Source organism: Eublepharis macularius, chromosome 1, assembly GCF_028583425.1.
Source record: "Eublepharis macularius isolate TG4126 chromosome 1, MPM_Emac_v1.0, whole genome shotgun sequence".
Taxonomy (NCBI): Eukaryota; Metazoa; Chordata; class Lepidosauria; order Squamata; family Eublepharidae; genus Eublepharis; species Eublepharis macularius.
The window spans coordinates 221,978,980-222,004,500 of NC_072790.1; the positions used below are offsets into that span (position 1 = coordinate 221,978,980).

At 45.0% G+C, this 25,521-nt stretch overlaps 1 protein-coding gene across 1 annotated transcript in view; it reads left to right on the top strand.

Annotated features, from left to right (window-relative positions):
• Positions 1–4,383: 4,383 nt before the first annotated feature.
• The window catches only part of CHRNA2 (cholinergic receptor nicotinic alpha 2 subunit), a 33,293-nt gene continuing 12,155 nt past the window's right edge, over positions 4,384–25,521 (top strand). Inside the window, 4 exon segments of the mRNA XM_054972725.1 lie at positions 4,384–4,569; positions 12,083–12,305; positions 24,137–24,288; positions 25,274–25,318. Of these exon segments, the coding sequence (XP_054828700.1) occupies positions 4,384–4,569; positions 12,083–12,305; positions 24,137–24,288; positions 25,274–25,318 (606 nt within the window).

The window sequence follows — 25,521 nt, forward strand, 5'->3', positions numbered from 1 at the left end:
CAGAAAAAGCCCCCTCCCCTGTGGCAGGGGGAGGAATGACCACAACAGGGACTGGGGAAGGAAAATGGGGGGGGGACTCTGCATCTGGAATCCCTCTTGCCATGGGATTGCAGCCACATGGCCCCCGTTTCAGATCAGAGTTCGGGGGAGAGTTTAAATCTCTCCCCCCTAGGCATTTTTCCTCCCTGGAGCTATTTGCCCAGTTGAGGGAAACCTTAAATTTGCCTTCATGCTTCCCCCGGTATGGCAGATAGCAGCTTGGTTGGGGGGAGTGGGGTGTTGAGTAGCATCTGATTAGCATTGGAGTTGGGAAACTGGCGTGTGTTTGGGAAGAGTGGAAAAGTTACAGTACAATCATATGCAGAGAATTCAATTGTTAAATTCCTACCCCTCCCATTTCATAGCCCCCCTCCCTGATCAAAGTCCTCTCTGGGTGGCTGTTATGGAGTAATTAAAAAAAAACATGCTAGAGATCCAAACATGATTCCCCCAGAGTGTCTTCTAATTTGGCCCTTGAATGTGCCTGTTTAATTTTGGCCACTTGGTGACACACACGTTTCATTCTTACGGCTTAGAGGATCCATCTGAGCATCTGGCATTACCCAGATGTGGCAAATATTTCTCCTTTTTGGTGTGCCTATAATTTCTCTCAGCCTTCAAGACCACCTGTCCTGCATGCAGCAAAGCTCAACTAGACTGGCAGGGATGGACTGGCCGTTGAACTTACGGGGAGAGTTCCTGGTAGGAAGCAGCCCTGGAGGACCACTGGCTACCAGGAGCTAGCAGGGTCAAGGCCCGCTATCTCTACCATCATTGCAACGGCACCTTGGCTTGGACCCACCAGCCTCAACCATGATGTGTGTCATCTCTCCAGTCACCTCTGCTGCTTATTGGTGGCAGTGCAGGAGGAGGCAATGGGAGAGCCTCACTCTTTGTCGGTGCTGCTGGCCGGGTCTGAGCTGAGCATCTCCTGCACAGTGCTGGCTCCATGAACTTCAGCTACCCACGAACTTGGCTTTCTCCTGAGCCCTTTCAACTTCTCAATCCTCCCCTATAGATCAGGGCCCTTATGATTAAGCATTGTCAATATGATGAGGAATCAAGAACCATTCCAGAAATGGAAGGTGGTTCTCTTGGTCTCCAGCTGAGGCAGCACCAGGGATCTTGGCTGGGGCAAAAATCTGCTGGAAACCCAAAGTACATTTCCGCAGCAACCCAGAACACGCAGAGTCCCACACATTCTGCTCAGACACAGCCTGCCTTTGAAAATGCATCGTTGTTACAGGGGGGAGCAGACCAAAGTGGAGGGTTGGGGGAGGGGGAGGCAGAAGCTGATTTCGGCTGTAATGTCAGTATCTTGTACAGAAAAGTCCATTCCAAAGCTGCTTTGGAATCTCTTACACATCCACTTCAAAGCTGGCTCTATCCCTAGCAGAAATCAACCCCCTTTTCACATTTCTAAAAATCAATTTAGGGGTTGTTGGGTTTTTTCCCCCTAATTAATTCCCCAAGGACTCAGTGTATCATCCTTCCTTTGTAATTCATCGTACATCCTCTCTCCGTGCTCCAGCAGAATGATAAAGATGAATCAATACCGGCTTCAGTACGTAACGGGAGGGGACAGCTCTCTATTCTCACAGACATGAACAGAGAGGCATTCGGTTGACTCCTACGCCCCCTAGTGGCTACGTTTTATTACAAATTTGGTTATTTTGTAAGTGTCCTCAAGCCTGATAGTACCCAAGAAATGCATCACCTTACACTCAGCGGTTGGTTTAAATCTCTTTACTTCATCCTGGGATGCTAATAAAATTAAGTCAAAGGATCGACGATGTGCTGTGACATTTTATATAGGGTCATGAAAAGCCACCTAATACTGAGTCAAGCAATTGAGCCACCTAGTTCAGCACGAAATGGTAACAGCTCTCTAGTGTCTCAAGTAGACAAGCATCTTTCCCAATACATGCTGTCAAATCCAGCAAATGGAGATGCCAAAGATTAAACCTGGCTCTTCAGCATGCAAAACATCTGCTCTGCCACCGAGCAACACACTGACAACAACGCTTTAGACGTCATCGTGCAGCCAGGGACTCCTCCTGCACGAGCCCCATTGAAATGAATTGACTAAAGTACAGTATTTGGATCTGGAAAATTGGGCTGGAGTTCCTCACTTCTGCCATTGACTCGATGCTTGGGCACGACACCACGTGCCAGCACAAGTTCCCCATCTGTGGACAAACACAACCCCCGCCCCCCCCCCCCCCGCAAACTGAAATGGCTGCATTCTTCAGATAATGGGGGAGATGTTTGAGCAAAAGGTTCCCCATTACTCAAATGCCAGTGTGGCTGGAGTTTCTCAAACTTTTTGTCAAGCTTTCTCCCTTGCTGCCCTTTAAGCCGAGAACTCCTCCCTACTACACATATGTGGAGCCTCATCTCTCTTGGTCCAACCTGAGCTCCAAACGCACCTTTCCATGCCTCCATCATCTCCAACCTAAAATCTGTTAGCTCACCTTCATCCCTTTTCTGTCCCATCTCCTTCATTCTGTCCCAAGAACATATAAAACCTGCAGACAAAAGAGCCACCTGGTCCCGCATCCTGTTTCCCACAGCAGCCAACCAGATACCCTGGCAGGCCCATATGCAGTGCACAGAGACCAAAGCCAGCTGCTTTTTTATCCCTCAGCAACTGGCCTTCAAGAGGGATGCTGCTAATAGCCATCAGCAAGATCTTACCTCCTCCACAGATTTGTCTAGTTCCCTTTCAAAGCCATCTAAGCCAGTGGTAGCTGCATCTTGTGGCAGGAAGTTCCCCAAGCTCTTTGTTTATTATGTGGATAGTTTCAGGTGGGTAGCTGTGTTGGTCTGTAGTAGAAGAGCAAGAATTGGGTCTGTAGCACCTTAGAGACCTGCTAGATTTCCTGGGTGTTCTCTTTTGTCTGCTGTATAGCTACTGCCCATTGACTTCAATGAATGACCCCAGGTTATTTTAGGAGAGGAAGAAAAAGTTCTTGCTGGCAACTTTCTCCATACTTTGTGTCATTTTCTGAACCTCTTTGGTGCCTCCTCTTGGCCAACTTGTCTCTTTAGCCTTTCCTCACAGGAAAGGACTATTTGGCTTGCCCTTTTCTGTGCCTTCAGCTTGCTCGAGGATATTCTTTTCTGAGATGGAACTAGAAAAAGAGGCACTATATTCTAAAAGTGGCTGCGCCAAAGATCTATCCATGGCATTATAAATGGCCATTTTATTTCCAGTCCCTCTCCTTGTTCTCAAACTTCAGACAGTAAAGTCCTTGGGGCAAACTCCTATTGTTTCTCAGCATGCCTTAAAATGTCATATGCAATGACAGTGCTTGTATTATGATTCATATCTAATTACCTCCACTGGCATTGCTAGGAGGATGAAAACCATTAAGATCACAAAGCTTTCTGCACAACAGAGATGAAGTTCTCTAATAGCCGAGCATTCCAACTGAGTACAGATTGCTCTCTCATTGGGTGCTAATGCTACTGTATCTTGAGATGCTGTGCAGGGAAAGTGACTAGGCAACTCATGTTTGGCAAGGGTAAGGGCTGAGTCCTTTTTGATATGAAAGACAAGCCACCTGATACATGAAGGGCAAGACTGATGGCTGAATAATGGAACAAACACTTGCCTTTTCAGCTGCAAAGCAGGGAGATGGGTGGGCCGACCTCCGAGATGCCTCCCAAGGTGTCTCTGATCTGGCTTTACTTCACTATTCCTGGCCTTGGAAGCCCCTATTGATCACACACAATGCTTTTGATTCCCATTTTTCAACTATGAAAACTGAGGCTAAGTGGGAAAGAGATGTCCAAGTCTACTCATAGCTGGCCTGAGCTTTGGACACAAACCCTAAACGTTTACTACACACTGCCTCTGTTAGGCTCCTCCCATCCAAAATTCATTCATTCTCTCATTCATTCCATCTGTCTCTCTCGTTTTCTTGAAACACATTTTTTAAAAAAACATTTACATCAAAAGATCAGAGAGTAAGCCCACTGTTTAGCAATCTAGGGAACTGCCTGCATAACCATTAACGACTCCAGGCCCCCCAGCCCTTTGGGTGCTGGTCTTGTGGCCAAACGGAACCTCCCAGTCCTCCTGCTTGTCACCTAAAGGGATGTCGCAGCTGAGAGCCTCCCTCCCTCCCTCTTTCAAGCCTCTAGCGTCACAAAAGAGTGGGAATCTTTGGCAAAGCTGTCTAGTGCGAGCAGAGCTGCCGCGTTCGGAGAGGCATCTTCCCGAGATCACTTAGCTTGCGGAGCGGGAGGAACCTGAAGCTAATTTGGCTACTTGTCACTGAACTTGCAGCCAGGCAGCAGCGGGAAAGGATCTTTCCGTGTGTGTGTGATTATGCATGCATGCTAAGTGCACTTTTTGCTTTTAAGCTTCTGAGCCTCACTTCCAGTGGCCAGACCACAGTGCCGTCGAGAAGAGTAAAGCTGCGGCAAAGGAAGCAAGCCGTGGACCACAACGGATGCTCTTCTATCAAAGCGGCTAATCTCAAGTGGAGGCTCTTGTCCGAGGTCTCCCTTTTCTCCCAACAGGTAAGCAGCTCTGTTTCTGATCTCTACAGCATAGCTATCAAAATGCCTGTCGAAAGATGCTCCAAGATTGCTCTGGTTTCCAATGGCATGTGCTTATCAATGCACTGGCAACAAAACCATGCTCATGCGACAAAAGCAGGCACCGACACAACAATGGAAGGTGGCAAAGTTTTCTCAGGGCTCAGGGCTGGGGAAGTGCACTGGCATGAGCCCTCTTGAAAGGAATGGGAGTTGTGCAAAAGCACATTAGCGCTTTTGTACAGTTGGAGGACTTGCGCTTCCCTAGCATTGTATCCCCAGCTGCCTTTATAAAGAGAACTCCAGGGTTTTAAATAAGGCTTGAACTAGGTGGTTGATTCCTGGGGAATTCGAGGGCAGGCTGGGAGTCTCTGAAGAAGCACTGCAATGGCGACAAGCTTTTGGGGCCCAGACGATGCTCTAGCATGGCAAACTTCAGAGTGTGAGCTGGCAGCTCCCCAGTTCTGCTCCCAATTCTGAAGTCACAAGTTGGCCTCAGCAAATCGACCGTTCTCTCATCTCCCCTGTCTGTACTGTGCGGTGATTATAACACAGGTCTGTTCTGTTTTGGGGAGAGTTGCCAGGAGGAAGGAAATGATCTGCCCCTTTAACAGAGGCTTAATGGGATGTCATTTATCAGGCTGTGTTATTTATCTCCCCGCCACAAACAGCTTCACCTGCCCATTTCCACTCACTGAGTTTCTCTTAAAGGGACAGGGTTTTTTTTCTTCAGGCCTGTTGGCACCCCCTCCCCACAGCCACTCCCCTGGAACCCACCTTTCTGGTTTTAGGTGCCCGGTGAAAACTTTCCAACTCATTCAGGCTTCTGATCGATGTCATTCAGGATTTTAAAATTTATTTTTCACCATGGACTTCCCTGGTAGCCAATTTTGAATCTTTTTGTTGTTTTAAAATTGGTGAGGTTCCCCCCCCCTCCCAGAGGCCTTGTGCACTTAGATGCTCTGGCTGAGAGAAGGCAAGGTATGCATTTTTCAATAAAAGGAGATTATGAAATTAACAACTGTACAGGAAGAGCTTTGCTAGGCTAAATACCAGCATTGGGTCTATAGGATCTCAGTGTAGGGCTTTGCTTCTGCCTCTAAAGTGCCTGAGACTAGTTGGAGGGGGCGGAGAATATAAAAGAAAGCTAGCATGGGGTTTATTGGATAGGCTAGGATCTGGGAGAGCGGGCTTAAATCCCTTCTCTGTTGTGAAGCTCAATGGGTGATCCCTACATCATGTCATGAGGATGAAATGAGAAAGGCAGAATCGTGAATGCTGCCCGGAGCTCCTCGGAGAGAGGCTGGGATACTGTTGCACTAAGCCAGACTATAGCGCCCAGCCACTCTCCGACATTTACCGCTAGAGCGCCGTGCAGAAAAGGCATAGGGAGCCCCGCGGCGCCTGCAAACGGGTTGCCGCTTTGCAAAACTTCTAAAGCGAGCGAGCGCGCGGTTTATGCAGAGCACGCCGTGGAAAGCTCGCCCGTTGATCTGTATGCACGTTGTGGGACGAATTCCTCTAAGGTCAAATTAATAGGGATCTGCATAAAATCAATCAGTTAAGTAAAGCTATAATGGTACCCTTCGGGCTAGTTTCCGTGTGATGTACTTAGAGCAAAGTGTACATGTCAGCGGAGCCTCTCTCTCCGAGCCGTGGCTGAGTGGCCGAGCACATGCTTCGCATACCAAAGGTCCCAGAGGCCGACCCTTACATCTTCAGTTCAAAGGGTTCCAAAGGGCCCGGGGAAGAGCCTCTGTCTGGGAACGGGAAGAGCTCTGGTGCCGACTGAGGGCAGACTGCCCTGGCCTAGGGGTCACCAGGGGGAGGAAACAGTCTCCTCTCCCAATGGGGTTCCTGAGTCCTTTCCTTTTACAGTCCCTCTATGGGGCACAGCAACACCCTGCACCTGGGACCACAATGAAGTAGGGGCGCTCAGAACAGGTAGCCTGACATGTGGCTGCATTACATCCTTGCAACACATAAGCCCCCCGTCCATGCATCCTGCATGGCACATGACAGATACTTTGCTAGTAAAGGACATAGAAGGACAGATGGACTCACATTCTAGCTGTATCTGAAGAAGTGAGCTGTGGCTCATGAAAGCTCGTACCCTACCACTAATTTAGTTAGTCTTATAGGTGCTACTGGACTATTGATCTTTTCCTCTGCTACAGACAAACACGGCTACCCATCTTGATCTTGCTAGTAAAGGGCAGTAATGCCCACCATTTACCTAGAGTATATCAAACATTCAAAACTATTCAGCCTCCCTGCATGATCTTCACATTTCTGCTTGTTTTGACATTGCTGCTATCCAAACCCTGTTGTACAGTTTACTGGATATCCCAGCCATTGATTGTATTGACGAACACTGTGTGATCTGCCTTGAGTCTCAGTGAGAAAGGCAGGTGATGAATAATGTACGTAAATAAATAAATTTATCACAACAACCCTGCAAGGGAGATCAGCATTATTACCAGCATATGTATATGTTAAGATGTCTTCTAGTGAAACAGCCCCTGCATTGAATAGGCCAGAAGAGCCCAGAAGGTTAGAAGAAGACTTCTTAGGCTAGAAGAAAGATCCTTGGAGGCTGGTTGGAGCCACCTCCCTCTATAAATATCTGTAGGCTTAATCCAATGGGGACAAATAGAATCTTTGTGGGGTCACTTCAGGCCAGGAAAACATCAGCGGTGGAAGGGTGAATCACCCTTCCACCTCATGGAACTCCCAGCATCACTTCAGAACTGACACTCAGTATAACAGTGTGACAAGGATGGATTCACATGAATGGTATAGTTCCAAAATATATTTGTTGCTATCACCCCAAGTAGAATCTGCTTGTCTGTAGGAGTCAAATGCACAATGCCATGCAACTGACACTCCAGTCACTCATTGCACAAGCTAGATTTGTTACCTCCATCCAAGGACTTATTTATTTTTACTTATTTAAAATACCCAAAGGTCCTACCATTGGATAAACTTTTCAACCGTTCTGCTGCTTTATCCATTTATTCTTCAGACCCCTAGTTACCAAACACCAATGGAACTACCACTTTTCTGTCACAGAACACACAGTAATTGTGCCTAAACTAATACAGCCAAAGCAGGCAGAGTTCTCTGTGAGCACAGCTACCAGTAGGCTTAGATTATCCTTAGATTTCTGTCCTACAGCTGGGAGCCTTGAATTGGCTTTGCAGTGTGAGCTGCAGTAATGATTTCCTCCTTTGTCTCCTGTCTCCGCTGCCATAAACTCTTTGAACAGCTCAGCAGCCAGCCAGCAAATGTACAAAAGATAATTTTGCGTATTTGCACTTGATACATGCCCGTTCAAAACAAAAACCAATAAAGTTCCTTCATTTGGGAGAGAGGGGTGCTCAAACAGAGATTTGTGTGTGTGTGTGTGTGTTTGTGTGTGTGTGTGTTTTTAAAGCATCTTTGTGGCCCCTTGCTTCATTTAGAGAATAAGGGCAATGTACAACCAGTGTGTTCTGGAACGAGACAGCTCCTGCACTGTTGAGTGCCAGGCAAAAGCAAACTAGGAAACTAAGGCAGCAAAAGCAAAGCTTCTGGCTGCTCAGATGACAGAGAAAACCTGCCCCAGAAGTTTGTACAGGCATCAAGGAATATCACCCGGCCTGCTCAGGCCTAAGGGTACAAACATGCCTCTTTGGCTAGCCTACTCCAGCTAAAGTTGGATGGTGATGCTCAGGTTGATTTCCTGTCTGACAACTCAGTGGCCACCAGTTCAAGACCTGCTGTAGTTCTGATCCTTAATAAGTCCAAGGGTGTCAAATGGGGGGTTTGCATGAGTGACAGATGTAAGGTCTCTTTGCACTTCCAAAGCCCTGGAACAAATGAAGTGATGAGAACATAAGACCTGCCTTGCAAGAGGTCCAGCACCTGGATTCCTACAGTTAATCAGCCAGATTCTCCCTGGAAGCTTTCAAGCGGGGAATGCAGGGCAAAGCTTCCCCACGTTGTTTCTGTCCCCTATCAACTGGTGTTCAGTGGCGCATGACATCTGAATGTGGGGATCCTATTCAGCCACTGTGGCTCATCCCCCATGACTTTGCCTAGTCTCTTTTTGTAATACCATCAAAGTAAGTGATTACTGCTATATCTTGTGGCAATGAATTCCATACATTATCAATACTCGGTGTGATCAATTATTTTTTTGTCTGTCTTGAATCCGCTATCCATTAAATTCATTGAGTGACCCTGAGTTCTAATATAACGGAGGCAGGAGAGAGAAAGTTCTTTCTATCCCCTTACTCTACACCATGTGTAATTTTTATAAACCTCTGTCTTGTTTACCTTAAGTCACCTTTTTCATAAATCATAAAGCCCCAAACCCTCTAGCCTTTCATAGGGAAGGTACTCCAACAGCTTGATAAATTTTGCTGTACCTTTCATCTAAGCTTTCCCAGCTCTAGAATATCCCTTTGGAGATAACAGTGTTCAGACCTCTACACAGTTCTGCACCAAGGGTATTACAACGTTGACCATTTCGTTTTCAGTCCCTTTCCCAATAATCTCTAGCAGTGGGGTACATTGAGTCAAATTTTTAAATGAATTTATCCACTGCGACCCACCAAGATCTTTTTCCTGACTGGTCACTGCTCCCATCACAGAGTATGTAAACTGGGGAGGGGGGGATGCTCTAAATTACATCTTTGCATTCACACTCAACTCTTGCCACACTGCTTCACTGCTCTTGCTTCACACTGCTTACCGGCCACGGAACATCGCGCCAAGATCCCGGAGCGACAGCGTCTTCCTGGTGCGATTTTGGTGCCATTTTCACACTGCTTACCGGCCACGGAACATCGCACCAAGATCCCGGAATGACAGTGTTTTCCTGGTGCGATTTTGCACTCATGCAAAATCGCGCCAGGAAGACACTGTCGTTCTAGGAGCTTGGCACAATATCCCATGGCCAGTAAACAGTTTAAAAATGGCCATTGTTGCCCACTCACCCAGTTCAGAAAGATATTTTTAGGACTCTTCTCAGTCTGCTTTGATTATCACTATCCCGAATAACGTGTCATCCAAAAACTTGGCTACCTGAGCACTCACCCCTGATTCCAGATAAAGTATTAACTAGTTATGGCTGTTGCTGCTGAAGATGAAGAAGAATGCCTTCCTGTCATCACTGAATAACTGTGTCTTGTTGCTAGACTGGCTTGACTTTCCACAACCGTCTTTTTGCTGAATGAATCAAAGGTTCCTGAGGGATGAGAAAGCAGAGGGGAGGGTGGATTAAATGTTGGGTGCCCTAGAATGGGCCAACACAACCCTTTTGAGAATGAGAGTACAGTGCAGTGGTTAGGGTATTAGATTAGAGCTGGAGAGACTCAGGTTCAAAACCACCATCCAGCTGTTAAGTTCACTGGAGGGCCCTGGAGCCATCCTCTCTTCACCTAACCTACCTCACTGGGTTGTTTTGAAGGCAGAAGGGAGGGAGAAGCATGTACACTACCCTGGGAAGAGGAACATAGATAAATAAGGAAACTGAACAGTTGCAGTGGACTTGAGGAATGCTACTACAATTTATTCATTATATCTAAGTACTTTACAGAGATTATATTATTCCTACCTTGTAGTCTAAATTAAAATGACAAGATAGATGAACATGGGGAAAGCATCAAACGACAATAAAGCTTTGCGCAGGATTGTGTGCTGTGCCTACCAACCAAAGCAGAAGGCTTTAATTAAATAAAAAAAAACCCAGCCAAGACATACTGTGTGTGCCAAGACGAAATATATAGTTACTTTGCTGTTTGGTCTCTGAATCCAAATGTGAAGGATTTATAGACTGGAAAGTGACTGATCTGCATGCAAAAAGTGTTCCCTTGGCCTTTTCTTTAACAGTTCTCTCATATCCTCCAACTTTAAAAAGAAGCACTTCATAGTAGAAAGTAAAATCAAAGAGTCTTGCATCTACTAGCCAGGGTGGGTTGCGGCTTTTGCCCAGTAAGTCCAGTTCAGTCCCAAACATCAGACAGGTTTGGGCTTAGCCATGCCCACAAACCATGTGATCTGCCCATGCTGCCCTACAAACCCAGAATGCTTTGGCATGGGCTGCAGTGATGAGTTAAAGATGCTCTTATTGCAAGCAGTGGAGCATGGGTATTGAATCATATTCATATATTCATATTAATTGATTCATAGTAAATCATATTCATATAATCATATTCTCTCTAAGACTCCTTCCAGAACCAGCTTGGACCAAGTCTATCAAACTCACAGCAGCTGAAAACTTTCATCTTCTTCCACTGCGTATCACTTGCAGAGTGAACATTTATTTTTTGGAACCAGTGTGGTGTAGTGCTGAGGGCTGGATAAGAATCTGGGAGACCCAGATTGGAATTCCCTCACTGCCATAGAAGTTCACTGGGTCATCTTGAGCTAGTCAGTCTCTCCCAGCCTAACCTACCTTACTGGGTTGTTGTTGTGAGCATAGAATGGAGGAAGGGAGAATACTATTATAAGCTGCTTTGGGTTCCCATTGTGGATAAAAGTGGGGTATAAATTATAAATAAATTGTATTAAGCCAGTATTGTGTAGCAGTTAGAGTACTGGAGGAGGATCTGGGAGATACAAGTTCGAATCCCCACTCTGCCATGGAAATTATGCGGGTTATCTTGGGCCCGTCACACACTCAACCTAACCTACTTAACAGGGTTGTTGTGAGAATTAAATGGAGGAGAGGAAAACAATGTAAGCTGCTTTGGGTCCTCATTAAAGAGAAAGGTGGGGTATAAAATAAATAAATAAATCTGTATTCTATTTTTAACATGCTTGTGGACAAATAAAGGCCAAAGCTGGAGGGTCAGGCAGAGCAGAAAAAATTGCAGAGCACTGCTGAAAAATAATAAAGATAAAAAAGCAGGGATTTCTGTGTGCATGAGAGTGGATGAGCATACATATAGATGGAGAAAGAAGGAAAAAGAAGGGTTCCTCTTTCGCTAACTATGTGTGTGTGCGTTTTCCCTCTCTTTCCCATCCCTTTCACCAGCTTTATGCATGGCACACCTGTATTACGTGATAGCATACATATGCACTCATATAAGCGTGTGCACATGGGGAGAGTGAAAATTCATCTTTCATCCTCACCCCACCCCTGCATCTCTCCAGTTGAAAGACTACTTTTTGTCACTGATTCTAGGCTGCCATCTGTTTTTTATTATTATTGCTGGCTTCCCCAGGAACCATTTTCTTCTTGGTGCAGCAAGATTCGAGTCCAACACAGCTACCCGCCTGAAACGATCTTCTTGGTGCAAAATACTTGCCTATGGAGGAACCTGCTTTGGTCTACACAGTCCAACTTTTTCTTCACTTGCTATGCAATGTGTGCAAGAGAGAACATGTTCAGGGTGAATCATAACTGGAAGGAATCCTGCTGGTGAACATAACTTCAGTACCACGGACAGCTCCTCTCACGGTGGCTCAAAAGTGATGCTCAGCTGTTGGCCCCCAATGGAGACAGCCGCCTGCTGCACAGTCCTACCAGAAAGTGAACACGCAGGTGCATGCTGTTCCCAAGTTGCTACTCAGCACAGACTTTGCAAATGAAAAGGGATGCTCTGGATTTTTCTGTCTTTGGAGAAAGAATTCCGGTGGGGGGAAATAGCAGAAGATGGATCAGCTTGCAAGTGGATCCTCAGCTTTCAAGAACATCATCGCATGCTATTTCCTTGTGTCCTTGTCAGGTAAAGGAAGACTCTGTTTTCATAATTCTGAAATTACCTACCCTATTCTCTAATCAAATTTAAGTGCCTTATTATGCAAATTAATGTGAAAAGTAATTAGTGCTGATCTGCAAGAGAATGCACAAACAAAGGTGGATTGAAAGGAATGCCAGTTAATCAAAAAGAGGTTATTTTGCATAGGGAAAACCATTCTGACAATGGAAAATGCCTTCAAGGGTCAAAGGAAATGTAATTGGCCAGCACAGAGGGCTTCTGCTGTAGCTTTGACTGTTACCAGCAATTGTCTATTAAGGTTGCTCTAGGCTCTGGCCTCATTTGGTTTTCTGTGGCTTGTTGTCTGAATGAACCTCTTTAATTATACTTTATGAGTATGGAATTCTTTCTTCCTTGAAAAAAATCGTGGCTGCCATCATTTTGTATGTGTGATGTGCCATCACATCGCTTCTGACTTACGGAGACCCTATGCCATTAATTTGCATAGATTGTAAAAGGGCTCTGTGATACAACTAATGAATTCAATGTGTGGTGCAAACTGAACAGTGATGGAGGCAGAGCCAGGCATAGTCTCGTGGCTGTCAGACTAGGATCTAGGAAACCCATTTTCATATCCCTGCTCTGCCATGGAGACTTCCTGGGTGACCTTGCGACAGCTACCCTTTCTCAGCTTAACCTACCTCAGAGGGTTGTTGTATGGATAAAATTGAGAAGGGGATGATGATGAAAGCTGTCTGGCTTCCCACTGAGGAGAAAAGCAGAGAATAAATAAATAAACGCAGCTTAAAATCAGAGAGGTTTTTTTTTTACTCTCCTGGCCACAAATTAGAATGGCAGCATCCTCCTGAGAATATTTGGACTATCTGGCTACACCAGAGCAGCAATTTTCCACTGGTATCATAGCAAGATGCTCTCATTGCCTCAGTAAAGGTATCTGAGATTTCTGAGACCAGTTCTTTTAGGGAACTACCTGAGGCAGTGGGTGCTTAGGCCTCATCACATTCCTCAAGATGGATAGCCGTCTTAGTCTGTGTGTAGCAGTAGAAAAGAGCAAGAGTCCAGTAGCACCTGTAAGACTAACAAAATTTGTGGTAGGGTATGAGCTTTCATGAGTCACAGCTCACTTCTTCATATCTGTATCTGAAGAAGTGGGCTGTGACTCATGAGAGCTCATACCCTACCACAAATGTTGTAAGTCTTATAGGCGCTACTGGACTCTTGCTCTTTTCTACTGCATTCCTCAGGCACAGAAAGGAACAGGTGCAACATCAGCCGCTACAACTAGCAAGTGGTATGAAGGCTTTGGATTGGGCAGGCGTGACATCAGCTCTAGAAGTATGGCCTTTGACCCGTGATAAGTCAACAGAGCACTGCAGTAGCCACTGCCAGATCTACTTCCCTCCTTCCAGTTTAAACTCAGATTGTTGATGTTTGATGCTGTTTGTTTGCCTTGGGTGTCTTTGTACAGAGGGGAACCGATAACAATGAATCAATCCAAATAAATGAGCCGCTGCCTTTGAGCTGGAGAACTTACCCTCCTGCCTGCCAAGCAGGATTAGGCCCTTGCTGCATTTTTAAAGCAAGAGAATTCCTGTGATTAAATGGCTACGGCCTCCCTGAGTTGTCTTTGGGAATGCCGTATTGTCTAGTTGCGCTCTGTGTCTGATTCCAGCAAAGCGAGAGGAGAAAAAGAGGCATTAAACTGGATGCATGTTTGGCTTACCCCTTTGGGCTGGATCCATCCAGTGCCACAGTGCCATTGATGGATTTAGGTGTGACTGAATGCAGGAACTGCCTGTTCTGAGGGGATGTGCTTTCCAAGTCAGCAGCCTTTGGTGTTTGAAGGGAGTACAGTTTGACAAGATCAGTGCCTGATTTGCAAAGGCACCATAGAGGAATCAACTGTCTTTCCCTGTCTCTTCTCAGGAACCCTTTCACATTCATGAGGCCGACTGTAATTCCTGCCTTTAATGCTGAGAGCTGTTAGCAAAATCTTATGACTTTTCGTCAATCTTTATGAGTTGATGCCGGATCTCACATGGCGTGTCTGAGCTGAAACCACGAACAGTAACATTAATTAAGATAGTCACTTTCTTGAGGAAGAGTGACAGCGTGATTTGGATAAAGACACAGAAATGGGTGCGGCAAATTAAAGGCACATTTATTATGATCAGATGTATGAAAATGGGAAGTGGGGAGGGAATTAAACTCATAAGCTGGTTTAAATGTCAAGCAAAGCCATGATATTATTAGTCTAACTGTGGTTAATGTAGATAGATCAAGATGGGTAGCCGTGTTAGTCTGTCCGTAGCCGTAGAAAAAAGAAAGAGACCAGTAGCACCTGTAAAACTAACAAAATTTATTGCAGAGTATGAGCTTTCATGATACTGGTCTCTTGCTCTTTTTTATGGTTAATATGATCATTTGAATGCAGGCTACTCCACTAACTATGCCTAGGCACATCAGCCCAGAATTTTCAAACCTTGTTTTGAAGTCAGTACATAAACCACAGATAAGTGGTGCCCATGTACATTATTTGGCTACAGAGACACCTCTGGCTGGCTAGAGTGGCTCAAAAGTGAAGCTTCCTTGGCCCTTCGCTGTCTCACTTTATCTATGATATCTTTATCTATGAAACCAGCATTTGTTAAAGCAAAACAGAATGTTAATGATTACCTGCAAGCTGAATCCTGGTTTGACAAACTAACCACGCCCCTCTCTGAGTAATATCTATTTGTGGCAGTTGATTCATGATGGCTCATTCACTTGAAGTCAGCAAGTGAGGAAAACATATGTGTGACCCACCCTTCAAGCGGTCTTCAAGCACAATGTACCCAAGAAAGGTGGGACAGGTGAATGCTAAACAGTATTGAATGAAGACACTGTGCCACACCACACAGTTCGAGAGGTCTTTTCCAGGATCCCCTGCAGTTTCACACAGGATAGTGAGGTGCAACTGTCAGGTCATCCCATGGCCCCATGTGATCCAAAACATGTGTCCCAGAAACCTCTTTGACACTGCAAGAGATCTTGGCCCTCAGGCCTTGAATCGCTTATCATTTCACTGGTTTGTATCCCGCTACTTCTTCCCAATGATGCAAGGACACTTCCTTTGTAGGAAGAGGGGAGGGGTGCTTTCCACTGATTCCCCCTCCCATTGCAGACCTATAACTATGCTGTTCATGAGATCCTCTGACCACGCCGCAGGAACAAAATTTCACAGGATTCAGTGACGATTCTCCTGACAATGTTGAGGGAGGTGGAAAATCCATGATCTCTGCTCTGCTAACAAATTTTTTTGGATACAGGCCATTATTTACTACATTTTGATCCATGAGGCTGAGCTGAGTGCTGAGCTGGTGTGTAGTACCAAAGGCAGAGTGGGAAACAAAAGCAAACCATGGACAGCAAAAGCCAATTCTTCTATATGCTGAGATTTTCCTGGGAATTTTTATAGGAAGTGTGTGTGTTATATGCTGTCAAGTCATCTCCAACTTATGGCAGTCCTACGAATGAGTGACCTTCAAAATGTCCTATCATTAACAGACTTGCTCAGATCCTGCACACTGGAGGACATGGCTTCTTCTGTTGAGTCAAGCAATCTCATTTTGGGTCTTCCTCTTTTCCTGCTGCCTTCTACTTTTCCTAGCATTATTGACTTTCCAGAGAATCTTGTCTTCTCATGATGTGACCAAAGTACGATAGCCTCAGTTTTGTCATTTTAGCTTCTAGGGAGAACTCAGGCTTGATTTGATCTAGTACCCACTTATTTGTCTTTTTGGCCATCCATGGTATCCACATATTCCTATTATGTATGTCACACAGCTTTGACTCTGTCAAGCTGGGACTGAATAGGGACTATGAATGGTTATCTCATTATCACAGGTAACTGATTTCCTTTACAGAGACGGGGTCAGGAGGAGTCCAGTGGCACCTGGCGTGGGCTTTCGAGGACCACAGTTCTCTTTGTCAGATGCATCTGGCGGGGAGGACTGTGGTTGTCGAAGGCTTGTGCTGCAGTGGAATTGGATAGTCTAGGTGCTGCTGCTGAACTCTTTTTGATTTTGCTACTACAGACTAACACGGCAAACTCCTTTGAACCTTTACACAAGCAAACTGATCCCCACACCAAAAGGAGCTGTCTGCATCTCCATATCAAAGGAGTTGTTTACATCCCCCCTCTCCTCCCCCCTCCCCCCTCCCCCCTCTCCTCCTCTATATTTGACCAGTTTCCTTCTACCCTCCATGCATCTGATGAAGAGAACGTGATTCTTGAAAGCTTATGCTACAATAAAATTGGTTAGTCTTTTTTTTTGAAAGTTTTTTTTATTTTTTTATTACCTACATCAACTAACAATACAGAGGGAAAGAAGGGGGCAGGGGAAGGAAAGAAAAAAAACAGCAACATATAACAACACTACACTACAAATAATGCTTTCCCTTCATACTGCCATTATTAAAAAATTAAAACTTTGTAAGATATTGATGGAGTGGTTGACCTTGCAAAATACAGATTACAATCCAAATTAAGTCTTCCTCCCCCACCTTGGGCCTCGGACGCAGTTCTCTCTGAGCAACTGCAACCGCAGTGCTCTTTCCCTCCCCCCCTTCAGACTTCAAATCCTTTTCTTCTTGCTTGGTGTCTTGCTGAAATTCTTGATTTTTGTCCTCAAAATCCCTTAGTTGATCTTCTGATGTTATCTTGTAAGCTTGATCTTTGTAACTAAACCAGATACCTTCTGGAAATAGCCATTTATACTTTATTCCACGTTCCCTCAGAAGGGCTGCAAACTTTTTATGCTTAAATCTTCTTTTCCGAACTAAAAATGGAACGTCCTTCAGTATCTTAACTTTATTACCCAGAAAGTCCAGATCTGCATTGTATGAGTTGTATAGGATAGTGTCTCGGATCCTCTTAGATGAAAAATCGATGATGATCTCGCGAGGCAGCTGACGCTTCATTGCATATTTTGAAGAAGCCTGACGGACTTCCAAAATGGCGCTTTTTACCTCTTCTTTAGTTGCCCTCGCAGGTGTTGCCAATAGTTCCGAGGCCAGACCCCATAAATCCTCATTTTCCTCCTCTTTCACATCTGGAGGCGCAAAATTGTCTGTGTTCGTTCCACTTGTAGCCCGATCAGCTGGTTCTCCACCAGCTTTAACTCTTTATTCGTTGCCCTCACGAGTGACGCATTTTCCCGAGCAGACTTCTCTGCCCCCCCCCGCTACTTCCTTAATGGTTTTCACTTCGCTCTCAATTAAGCCCACCTTTTGATCTGTTTCATTCAGCTTGTCAACAAAGGGCTTTATGGCTTCGATAACCGACCTCTTCACCAAGTCCTTCGAGCGACTCTCCTTTCCCCTGCAGGGCAGCCGAAATTGACTTGCCCAAAGCGGGACTCTGCTTTTTCGCTGCCATTTTAGGGGGGGGGACCGCCGACCAAATTCTGAAACTCAGCAAGGGGGAAGAACGAGCCTTCTTAGCTTCAGATCCCACCACTCCTTTGCGTGCGCTTGTAATAACAGAAGGGATTCGCTTACTTACAGGCTTCCGCCTAGTTCTGCTCTTTGCCGTTTTCCATGGCCCGGCAGCACTCGAGGTGCCGCGCACGTCTGCCGGCCTCCATAGGAACAAACGGGCAATTTACCCCCTGCATCAATTTCAGGGGGCTCTTCCCACCATGTTCTGGACCCTACCTCCCTCACTGGGAGTTCTGGGGGCTAATCTTCGCAGATCAGCCGCCCGGTCAGGCTGCTTGGGCGCTTCCTCTCGGACCTGCGGAGAGGAGCGTCCGACATGGCCAAGAAAACGAAACCGAATCAAAAAATTGGTTAGTCTTAAAGGTGCTACTGGACTCTTTTTGACACAGCTTTGAACATTCCTTTTGCATCTATTCACATCTGCAACTGGACATCCTTTTGGTTTTAATCCAGTCCCATCATTAAGAACAGCACTATTCATACTTGTCCTCAGCTCTTCCCCAGTAGCCAATTGAGTGCCATCCAACCTGGGGAGTCTTGTCTTCCAGCACTATATCTTTTTCATTTTGGATTGTCTCATCATAGAGTTTTCAAGGTAAGAGATTAGCAGAAGTGGTTTACCATTGTCGTCTTCTGTGCACTACTAACCAGGGTTAGTTGAAGAGACACTGCGGTTGTCTGTGAAAGATCCTCTGCCAGTGTCACCTTCCACTACTGCTGCTGCCCAGTAGCTAACCTTCAAGAATTCCTTCGCTCCCATCTCCATTGGAACTGTCAATGCTCTTCTGCTGATGTGACCCTTGATTCCTGAAGGGGGTGGATGCATCTTAGTCCGGTGTCTCAGCTTTGACCATTCCGCCTTGAGTGCCTCTTCCAGGAGTGAAGACTCTTGACCAAACCTGTGCTCCTAATGATGTTGCTCTCAGCTTCACTGACGCATTCAAACCCCTTCACCACATTAAGGTTTTTACTCCTTTTGGAGTAAAAAGTTTTTTTACTGGTGTCTCTGCAATTCTTCACTTTGGACAGAACTGGTGGTGCAGGCAGAATTCCCAGGTCACAGGAGTAAGACCTGCTGTGGACTCTGGCCAGGTACATGCCAGGCCAAGCATGGCTGGCTATCACAAACTGCATGAAGCCTGCTCTGACATGACATGACAATGTCGCTGGGTGACATTGGGCCCATCACTCACCCCAAATGGATAAAATGAGAGCAATGTTGTAAGCCACTCTGGGTTTCTCCATTGAGGAGAAAAGTGGGGTATAAATATCTGAATAAATAAATATAGCTGGTGTGAGAATCACTCTTGCACATTTTTAGCAGCTGAGGTGGCACGATTCCCCTCCTGACAACATTCTTTACTGCTCCCAAAGATAGATCCGACCACGGAGGAAAAGTGCTGTGTTTATTTACAGGACAAATCTGCTCGTCAAACAGCACTAATGAAAACAAATGAGGATGGGTAAGAAAAGACTTCCTGTGAGCTGTGAGGAGCTCGACTCTAATTTGCAGTGAACTGTCATTCTCACATCACGCAGCTTGAGGGAGCTGAATGAATGAAAAGAGTTTGTTTGTTCTGTGAATTGTTTGCTTCCTTTCCTCTGAGTATTTAATTCTACAGCCTTTTGTCTATTTATTTATTCCAATTCATTGCTCGCCCTGCACCTAAAGTGCAGAGCAGATGCTAAACAAAATGCAAAGAAAATTGATGGCACATCGACAGCAATGAAGAATAAAAAGATGATAGTCATATAATTAAATCACCATTGTGCTATCTTCACCATTTATTATTATTGTTGTTGCTGCTGCTGTTGTTTTGTTGTTATAGGCCTTAATAAAAAAGCAAGGTCAAGTTTATTTCACACACTCACTCACCACTAAGGGCATACATTTGCAATTTTCTCTAATTTTGTTGGTAACATGTATTATACTTTTCTTATTGCCTTCTTTTTCTTCATAATCCACCTTGAGTCTCAGCAACAAAGTAGGTAAAAGTAGGTGAAATGACGTAGGTATACAAATAAATACAAACTTTATGAATGTACCCAACCACTGAGGTCATCTTCAGTGGCCCTACTTTGGGTACCCCCCCCCTAAGATTAGGCAGGTGGCAACTTGGTAGAGGGCTTTCTCGGTCATGGCACCAAAACTCTGGAACTTTCTCCCCAGGAAGACTAGTCAGTCACCTTCTGTTGCCATCTTCCACCAGTGGGTGAAGACTTTTTTTGTTTCGTTTGGTATTCCCTCGGTAATTCCTCCTTCCTGCCCAGTAGCCTTGCCAGGTGCCTGCTGATGGTGGGCAATCTTCCAGTGATTGGGCCACTGCCTGCCAACTGCCAGCTGATTGGTAGGAGGAGGCAAGCCAGGAGAAATGGGCATGGGCATGGGCATGGCCCTGTTTGATGACGTCACTTCTGGCACAACCTACTGGAAATGAGAAGAGGATTGCAAAGAGGGCCACGTGCAGAGACACAGGGGCCGAGGGAGCCAAGTTTGTTGGAGAAGGAAACACATCACAGGTGTCTGTATGCTAATGCTAGAAGCCTCCTAGCCAAGATGGAGAAGCTGGAGTGCTTGAGGCTAAATGACAATTTAGATATAGTGGGTGTCTCAGAAACATGGTGGAATGGGGAAAATCAATGGGACAAAGTCATCTCTGAGTATAAGCTCTAGAGGTAGGGCAGGGAGGGAGGTGTCGGAGGAAGTGTCACATTGTATATCAAAGAGGGCATAGAATCTAGTAAGTTAGAGAGCATTAGGGAAATGAACTCCCCAACAGAAGCAATATGGGTATAAATACTGGGCCCTAAGGGTTATTTAAAAGAGGGGGTGCACTATCACCCACCTGATCAAACCCTTGAGGCTGATCTCAAGACAGAGAAGGAAATAAGGGAGGTGACTAAGGCAGATAATGTGATAATGGGAGACTTCAACTACCCTCACATTGACTAGGTAGACCTTTGCTCAAGTTATGCTGAAGAAAGGAGATTCTTAGTCATCATAAATGACTGTGCACTGGAACAGTTGGCCACAGAGCCAACTGGAGGGGCTGTAATCTTTGACCTGGTTCTGAGCTGGGCTCAAGCCCTTGCAAGAGTTGAGATGTAGATATTGTCCTACCAGCTGGAAACAGTGACCACAGCTCTATTAAGTTCAGCATTCTTGTCAATAGATACCCCTAAAGCCCACAACAGTAACATTTGATTTCAAAAGAGGGAACTTTACAAAAATGAGGGGAATCGTTAAAAATGAAGCTGAAAGGGAAACATGAGAGAGTCAAATCCTTATGGAGTTCTTGAAAACTATTTAAACCCACATCAATTGAAGCCCAGGTTGAATGCATTTCCTGGTCAGGAAAGGTACTGCCAAGTCTAAGAAAATGTCTGCATGGTTAATAACGCAAGTCAAGGAAGCCATAAAAAAAAAGGCTTCTTTTTAAAAGTGGAAGGACTGCCCCAATTAAGTGAACAGAAGGGACCATAGGGTTGGGCAAAAGAAATGTACGTTCCTTTGGATGACCAAGGAATAAAAGGACTACTAAATGAAGGTGGGGATACGACAGAGAAGCTCAATGAATTCTTTTCATCTGTGTTCACTGTGTAAAGTGTGGGGAATGTACTCATGTCACAGCCACAATTTTCAGGAGGGGAGGCTTAAGAACTGAGTCAAATTGAGTTGACAAGAGATGAACTATTATACCTACTGGGGAAAACCAATCAGTCTCCAGGAACCCAAGAATTCCTAGGGAACTCAAATGTGAGATTGTTGATCTACTAACCCATATATGAAACTTGTCACTGATTTTTTTTAAAAAAGACAAATTAATAGAAACTTTAACCAAAGACAGAACTTTTAGACACTAGAGGAACAAAGCTTGCTGAGGGAAAATCAGCATGGCTTCTGCAAAGGGAAGTCCTGCCTCACCAAACTTTTGGAGTTCTTTGTGAAAGTGAAAAAGTATGTAGATAAAGGTGACCCTGTAGACATTATTTACTTGGACTGTCAAAAGGCTTTGACAAAGTTCCTCACCAAAGATTCCTGGGTAAGCTCAGCAGTCATGGGATATGAGGATGGCTCTCTTATGGACTAACAATTGATCAAATGACAGGAAGCAATGAGCAGGGATAAACGGACAATTCTCTCAATGAAGCAAACAGTAGGGTCCCTCAGGGATCAGTATTGAGGCTGGTGCTGTTTAATTTGTTCATAAATGATTTAGAAGAGGGATCAAGATGGATAGCCATGTAGTCTGTCTGTAGAAGTAGGAAAGAGTCCAGTAGCAGAGTCCAGAGCCAGTTTGGTGTAGTGGTTAAGAGCGGTGGAACACTAATCTGGAGAACCGGGTTTGATTCCCAACTCTTCCACTTAAAGCCAACTAGGTGACCTTGGGTCAGTCACAGGTTTCCAGAGCTCTCTCAGCCCCACCCACCTCACAGGGTGTTTTGTTGTGGGGATAATAATAGCATACTTTGTAAACCACTCTGAGTGGGCATTAAGTTGTCCTGAAGGGCGGTATATAAATCAAATTTCTAGCTGTATCTAAAGAAGTGAGCTGTATCTCATGAATTATTATATAGAACATTTATGACATTTTAGGGGGAAAAACATTTTTTCCACTCTCTTGACTCATGAAATTGTAACTGAACTAGGGAGCGGAGCTTGTGTAACAATTTTGTATCTGTCTCAGAGAAATGCATCTCATGAACCAAATTTTACTAAGGCATCTCCTAAAGGGACAAAATAGGAACCCTGATTTATCAGGGATAGAGATCAGAGAACAGGAACACACTATGCTAGTAATTTTCAAATTGTGGGTTGGGAGTCTGGGACTCACGTGTTGGTCACAAGTTTGCATGCAGGTCACGAGGAGGAAGGAGGAAGAAGAATAGGATGAGTAGAAATGCTAAAAATGAAGAATGAAACATTAAAAAGTTCTGTGTTACCTGAGGTGAGCTTCTTGAGTTTTATGTTAGGCTGGGGGAAAGTATCATGGAGTCACTTTGCAAGTGTGTCCTGAAAATTCGAGTAAATTTAGAAGTGGGTCCTGCATGAAAAAGTTTGAGAACCAGGTCACATTTCATGCCAAGAGGTCCCAACTGAAACTTGATACTATATTTAGAAAAAGAGACCATCACACAAGAACAATGAATGTAGACCTCTTCGTTTTTAACTGCACTACAAAGACAGCAACTCTGTGAGCCTGCAGACTGGAGTTCCTTTCACAGCATAAAGCAAGACTTTGTTTGAAGGCCCATAAAATATATGGCCTGGAACAGAAACAGCCAAGTTGGCGGAACTGATACCTCATTAGCTAAAGAGGCTCCTTGCATCTTAAGCTGGCAACATCACCACTTGAAATTTGGCCCCGAGTTTTGGTCTTGGTAGGCCTCTACTGCGGAATTGGCCTCTGGCTCCCTCAGCTGCAGGTATGCTATGAGCACCTCACAGTGCCAGAATAACTGGCCACCGACAGACTTGGTGCAGCAGGGACGTCCTATGGCCTGCTGATCTATTTTCTTTATTCTGTAGGGGTTTGTGTGTGTGTAGGGAGGACTGAGCATTGACACACACCTTGCTGTGTTCATCAGCTATGTGTGATCCAGCAGAGCGTGCCTTCAAAGATCCCTCTCCCAAATTATCTTTCTCAGCAGGAGAATTGTGGGTGGTTCATGTCAATAAAGGGCACCAGTCTTCAGGCTTGTGAAGCAATTATGAAATTGCTTCAGAAAGAAAGACAGAAAGAAAACAAACTTGCATGGTATTATAGTTTTCAAGATCACATAAATTTATCATAAACTCTACATCTTTACCGCCACTGGGATAACAGAGTCATAATTGCTATGAACCTAGCAACATTTGTGGAGACAGAATCTTCCGTGCCCTTCAGAAACGGCACTCTGACCAAAGGCAAATCTTAACAATTGGTATTCATTTAACCCAAAGAAAACAAGAAATTCCGGGCTGCTTCTTCCCCTGTATGCTCTCCAATGGCTCCTCCTCCCGCTCTTGATGCTTTATTTCTCCAGTTTGGGCCCACAAAGAAATTAGCAGTTCCCTGAATCAAACGCTAGTCTCGGTGATCTCTTGCCTGCTGCAGGCCAGTATGACTCTGTTGAAAGGGTTTAAAGAATATCTTAACCACTAGACAACTAACAACTTGAAAAACACTTTCGTTACCCTCTTGCCAGTTGCCAGGTGAGGCGTGGGGTTCTCCCAGAATTACAGCTGATCTCCCGGCCATAGAGATCAGCTTCCCTGGAAAAAACGGCAGTTTCAGAGGGCCAGCTCTATGGTACACCATCGATTTTAGGTACCCCCCCCCCATATTCCCCCTTTGTGCTTTCCTCTGTTTCAGGATTTGCCCAAGGCCGGACGCAAACCCAGGCCGAAGAAAGGCTCTTCAAGTACCTTTTCACAGCCTACAATAAGTGGTCCAGGCCAGTTCCCAATACCTCAGATGTTGTTATCGTCAGGTTTGGATTATCCATTGCTCAACTGATTGATGTGGTATGTAGACCATTTGATATTAATCCTTACAAGGGCTGAGCTAAAAGGAGGCAGGTTTTTTATGCAAACAACTTTCAGTTGCCATCTAAAGCACCCCCACGTGACAATTGGGAGAGCATGGCAAAAACAGATGAAACTGATCACACATTGAGGCTGTATGATGCAAAATCTTACTCGCTGCATAGTGGCTAGGGTTGCCAGCCTCCAGGTAGTGGCTGGAGATCTCCTGGAATTACAACTGGTCTCCAGGCCAGAGATCAGTTCACCTGGAGAAAATGGCTACTTTTTGGGGTGGACTCTATGGAATTATGCCATGCCAAGGTCCTCTCTCTCCCCAAACCCCACTTTCTCCAGGTTTCTCCTGGTTTCACCCCCCAGATCTCCAGGAATTTCCCAACTTGGAGCTGGCAACCCAAATAGTGGCACATCATCATCACATGATTTCTAAATAGCTACGGTCACATTCCTTGGAACAAAAAGACAATAGCATGCATCCTATGGTTGCTGTTATGTTATGAGACTTGTTTCACAGATAAAATGTCTTTAGTTATAAATAAATGTTCAGATATCTAATTTATTCGGAATAGTCTGAAGGACAATTCAGGAAGATTAGTATCTCATTAATGGGGCATCAAATCTCTCTTCTCATATTTTGCTTTTTCCATTGCACATGTATATTTTGTTGCTGAATGCATCCAAAAGGTAAAGCCGGCAAAAGCAGGCAGGGGACATGTTTCATCACTAGATGTTATAGAAAGTGCCACCAGCTGATTGTGGAAGTGATTCTCAGATGTAATGAAGCAGGCATTTGGGTCCCTGGCTGTAGTTTATGGAAGGGTGCTTCTGAGCTTGGGGTACCAGGTCAATCCTACTCTCTTATTTCCACTTTCCAGGACTGAAAATAGCAATAGGAACTGACTGTATTGGTGCTTTCTGTTCTGATCAAAGCTTTTCTTCTGCTTCTCCACATTTTCCACCAATTAAGGATGAGAAGAACCAAATGATGACCACCAATGTTTGGCTGAAACAGGTGAGTGAAGTGGGAAGGACACATTCAAGCAAAGTTGGAAGAGACTAGAGTTGCCAGTCCACAGCCTGGAATCTCCCCCCCAAAAGCATTTGAGGGTGGGGACAGGTGCACCAGCATGCATGTCATTCATGCTGAAAACTAGAAAGGGCATCATAATGTCAGGAAAGGACACTCTAGGATTCACAGAAAACTCAATGGTTAAA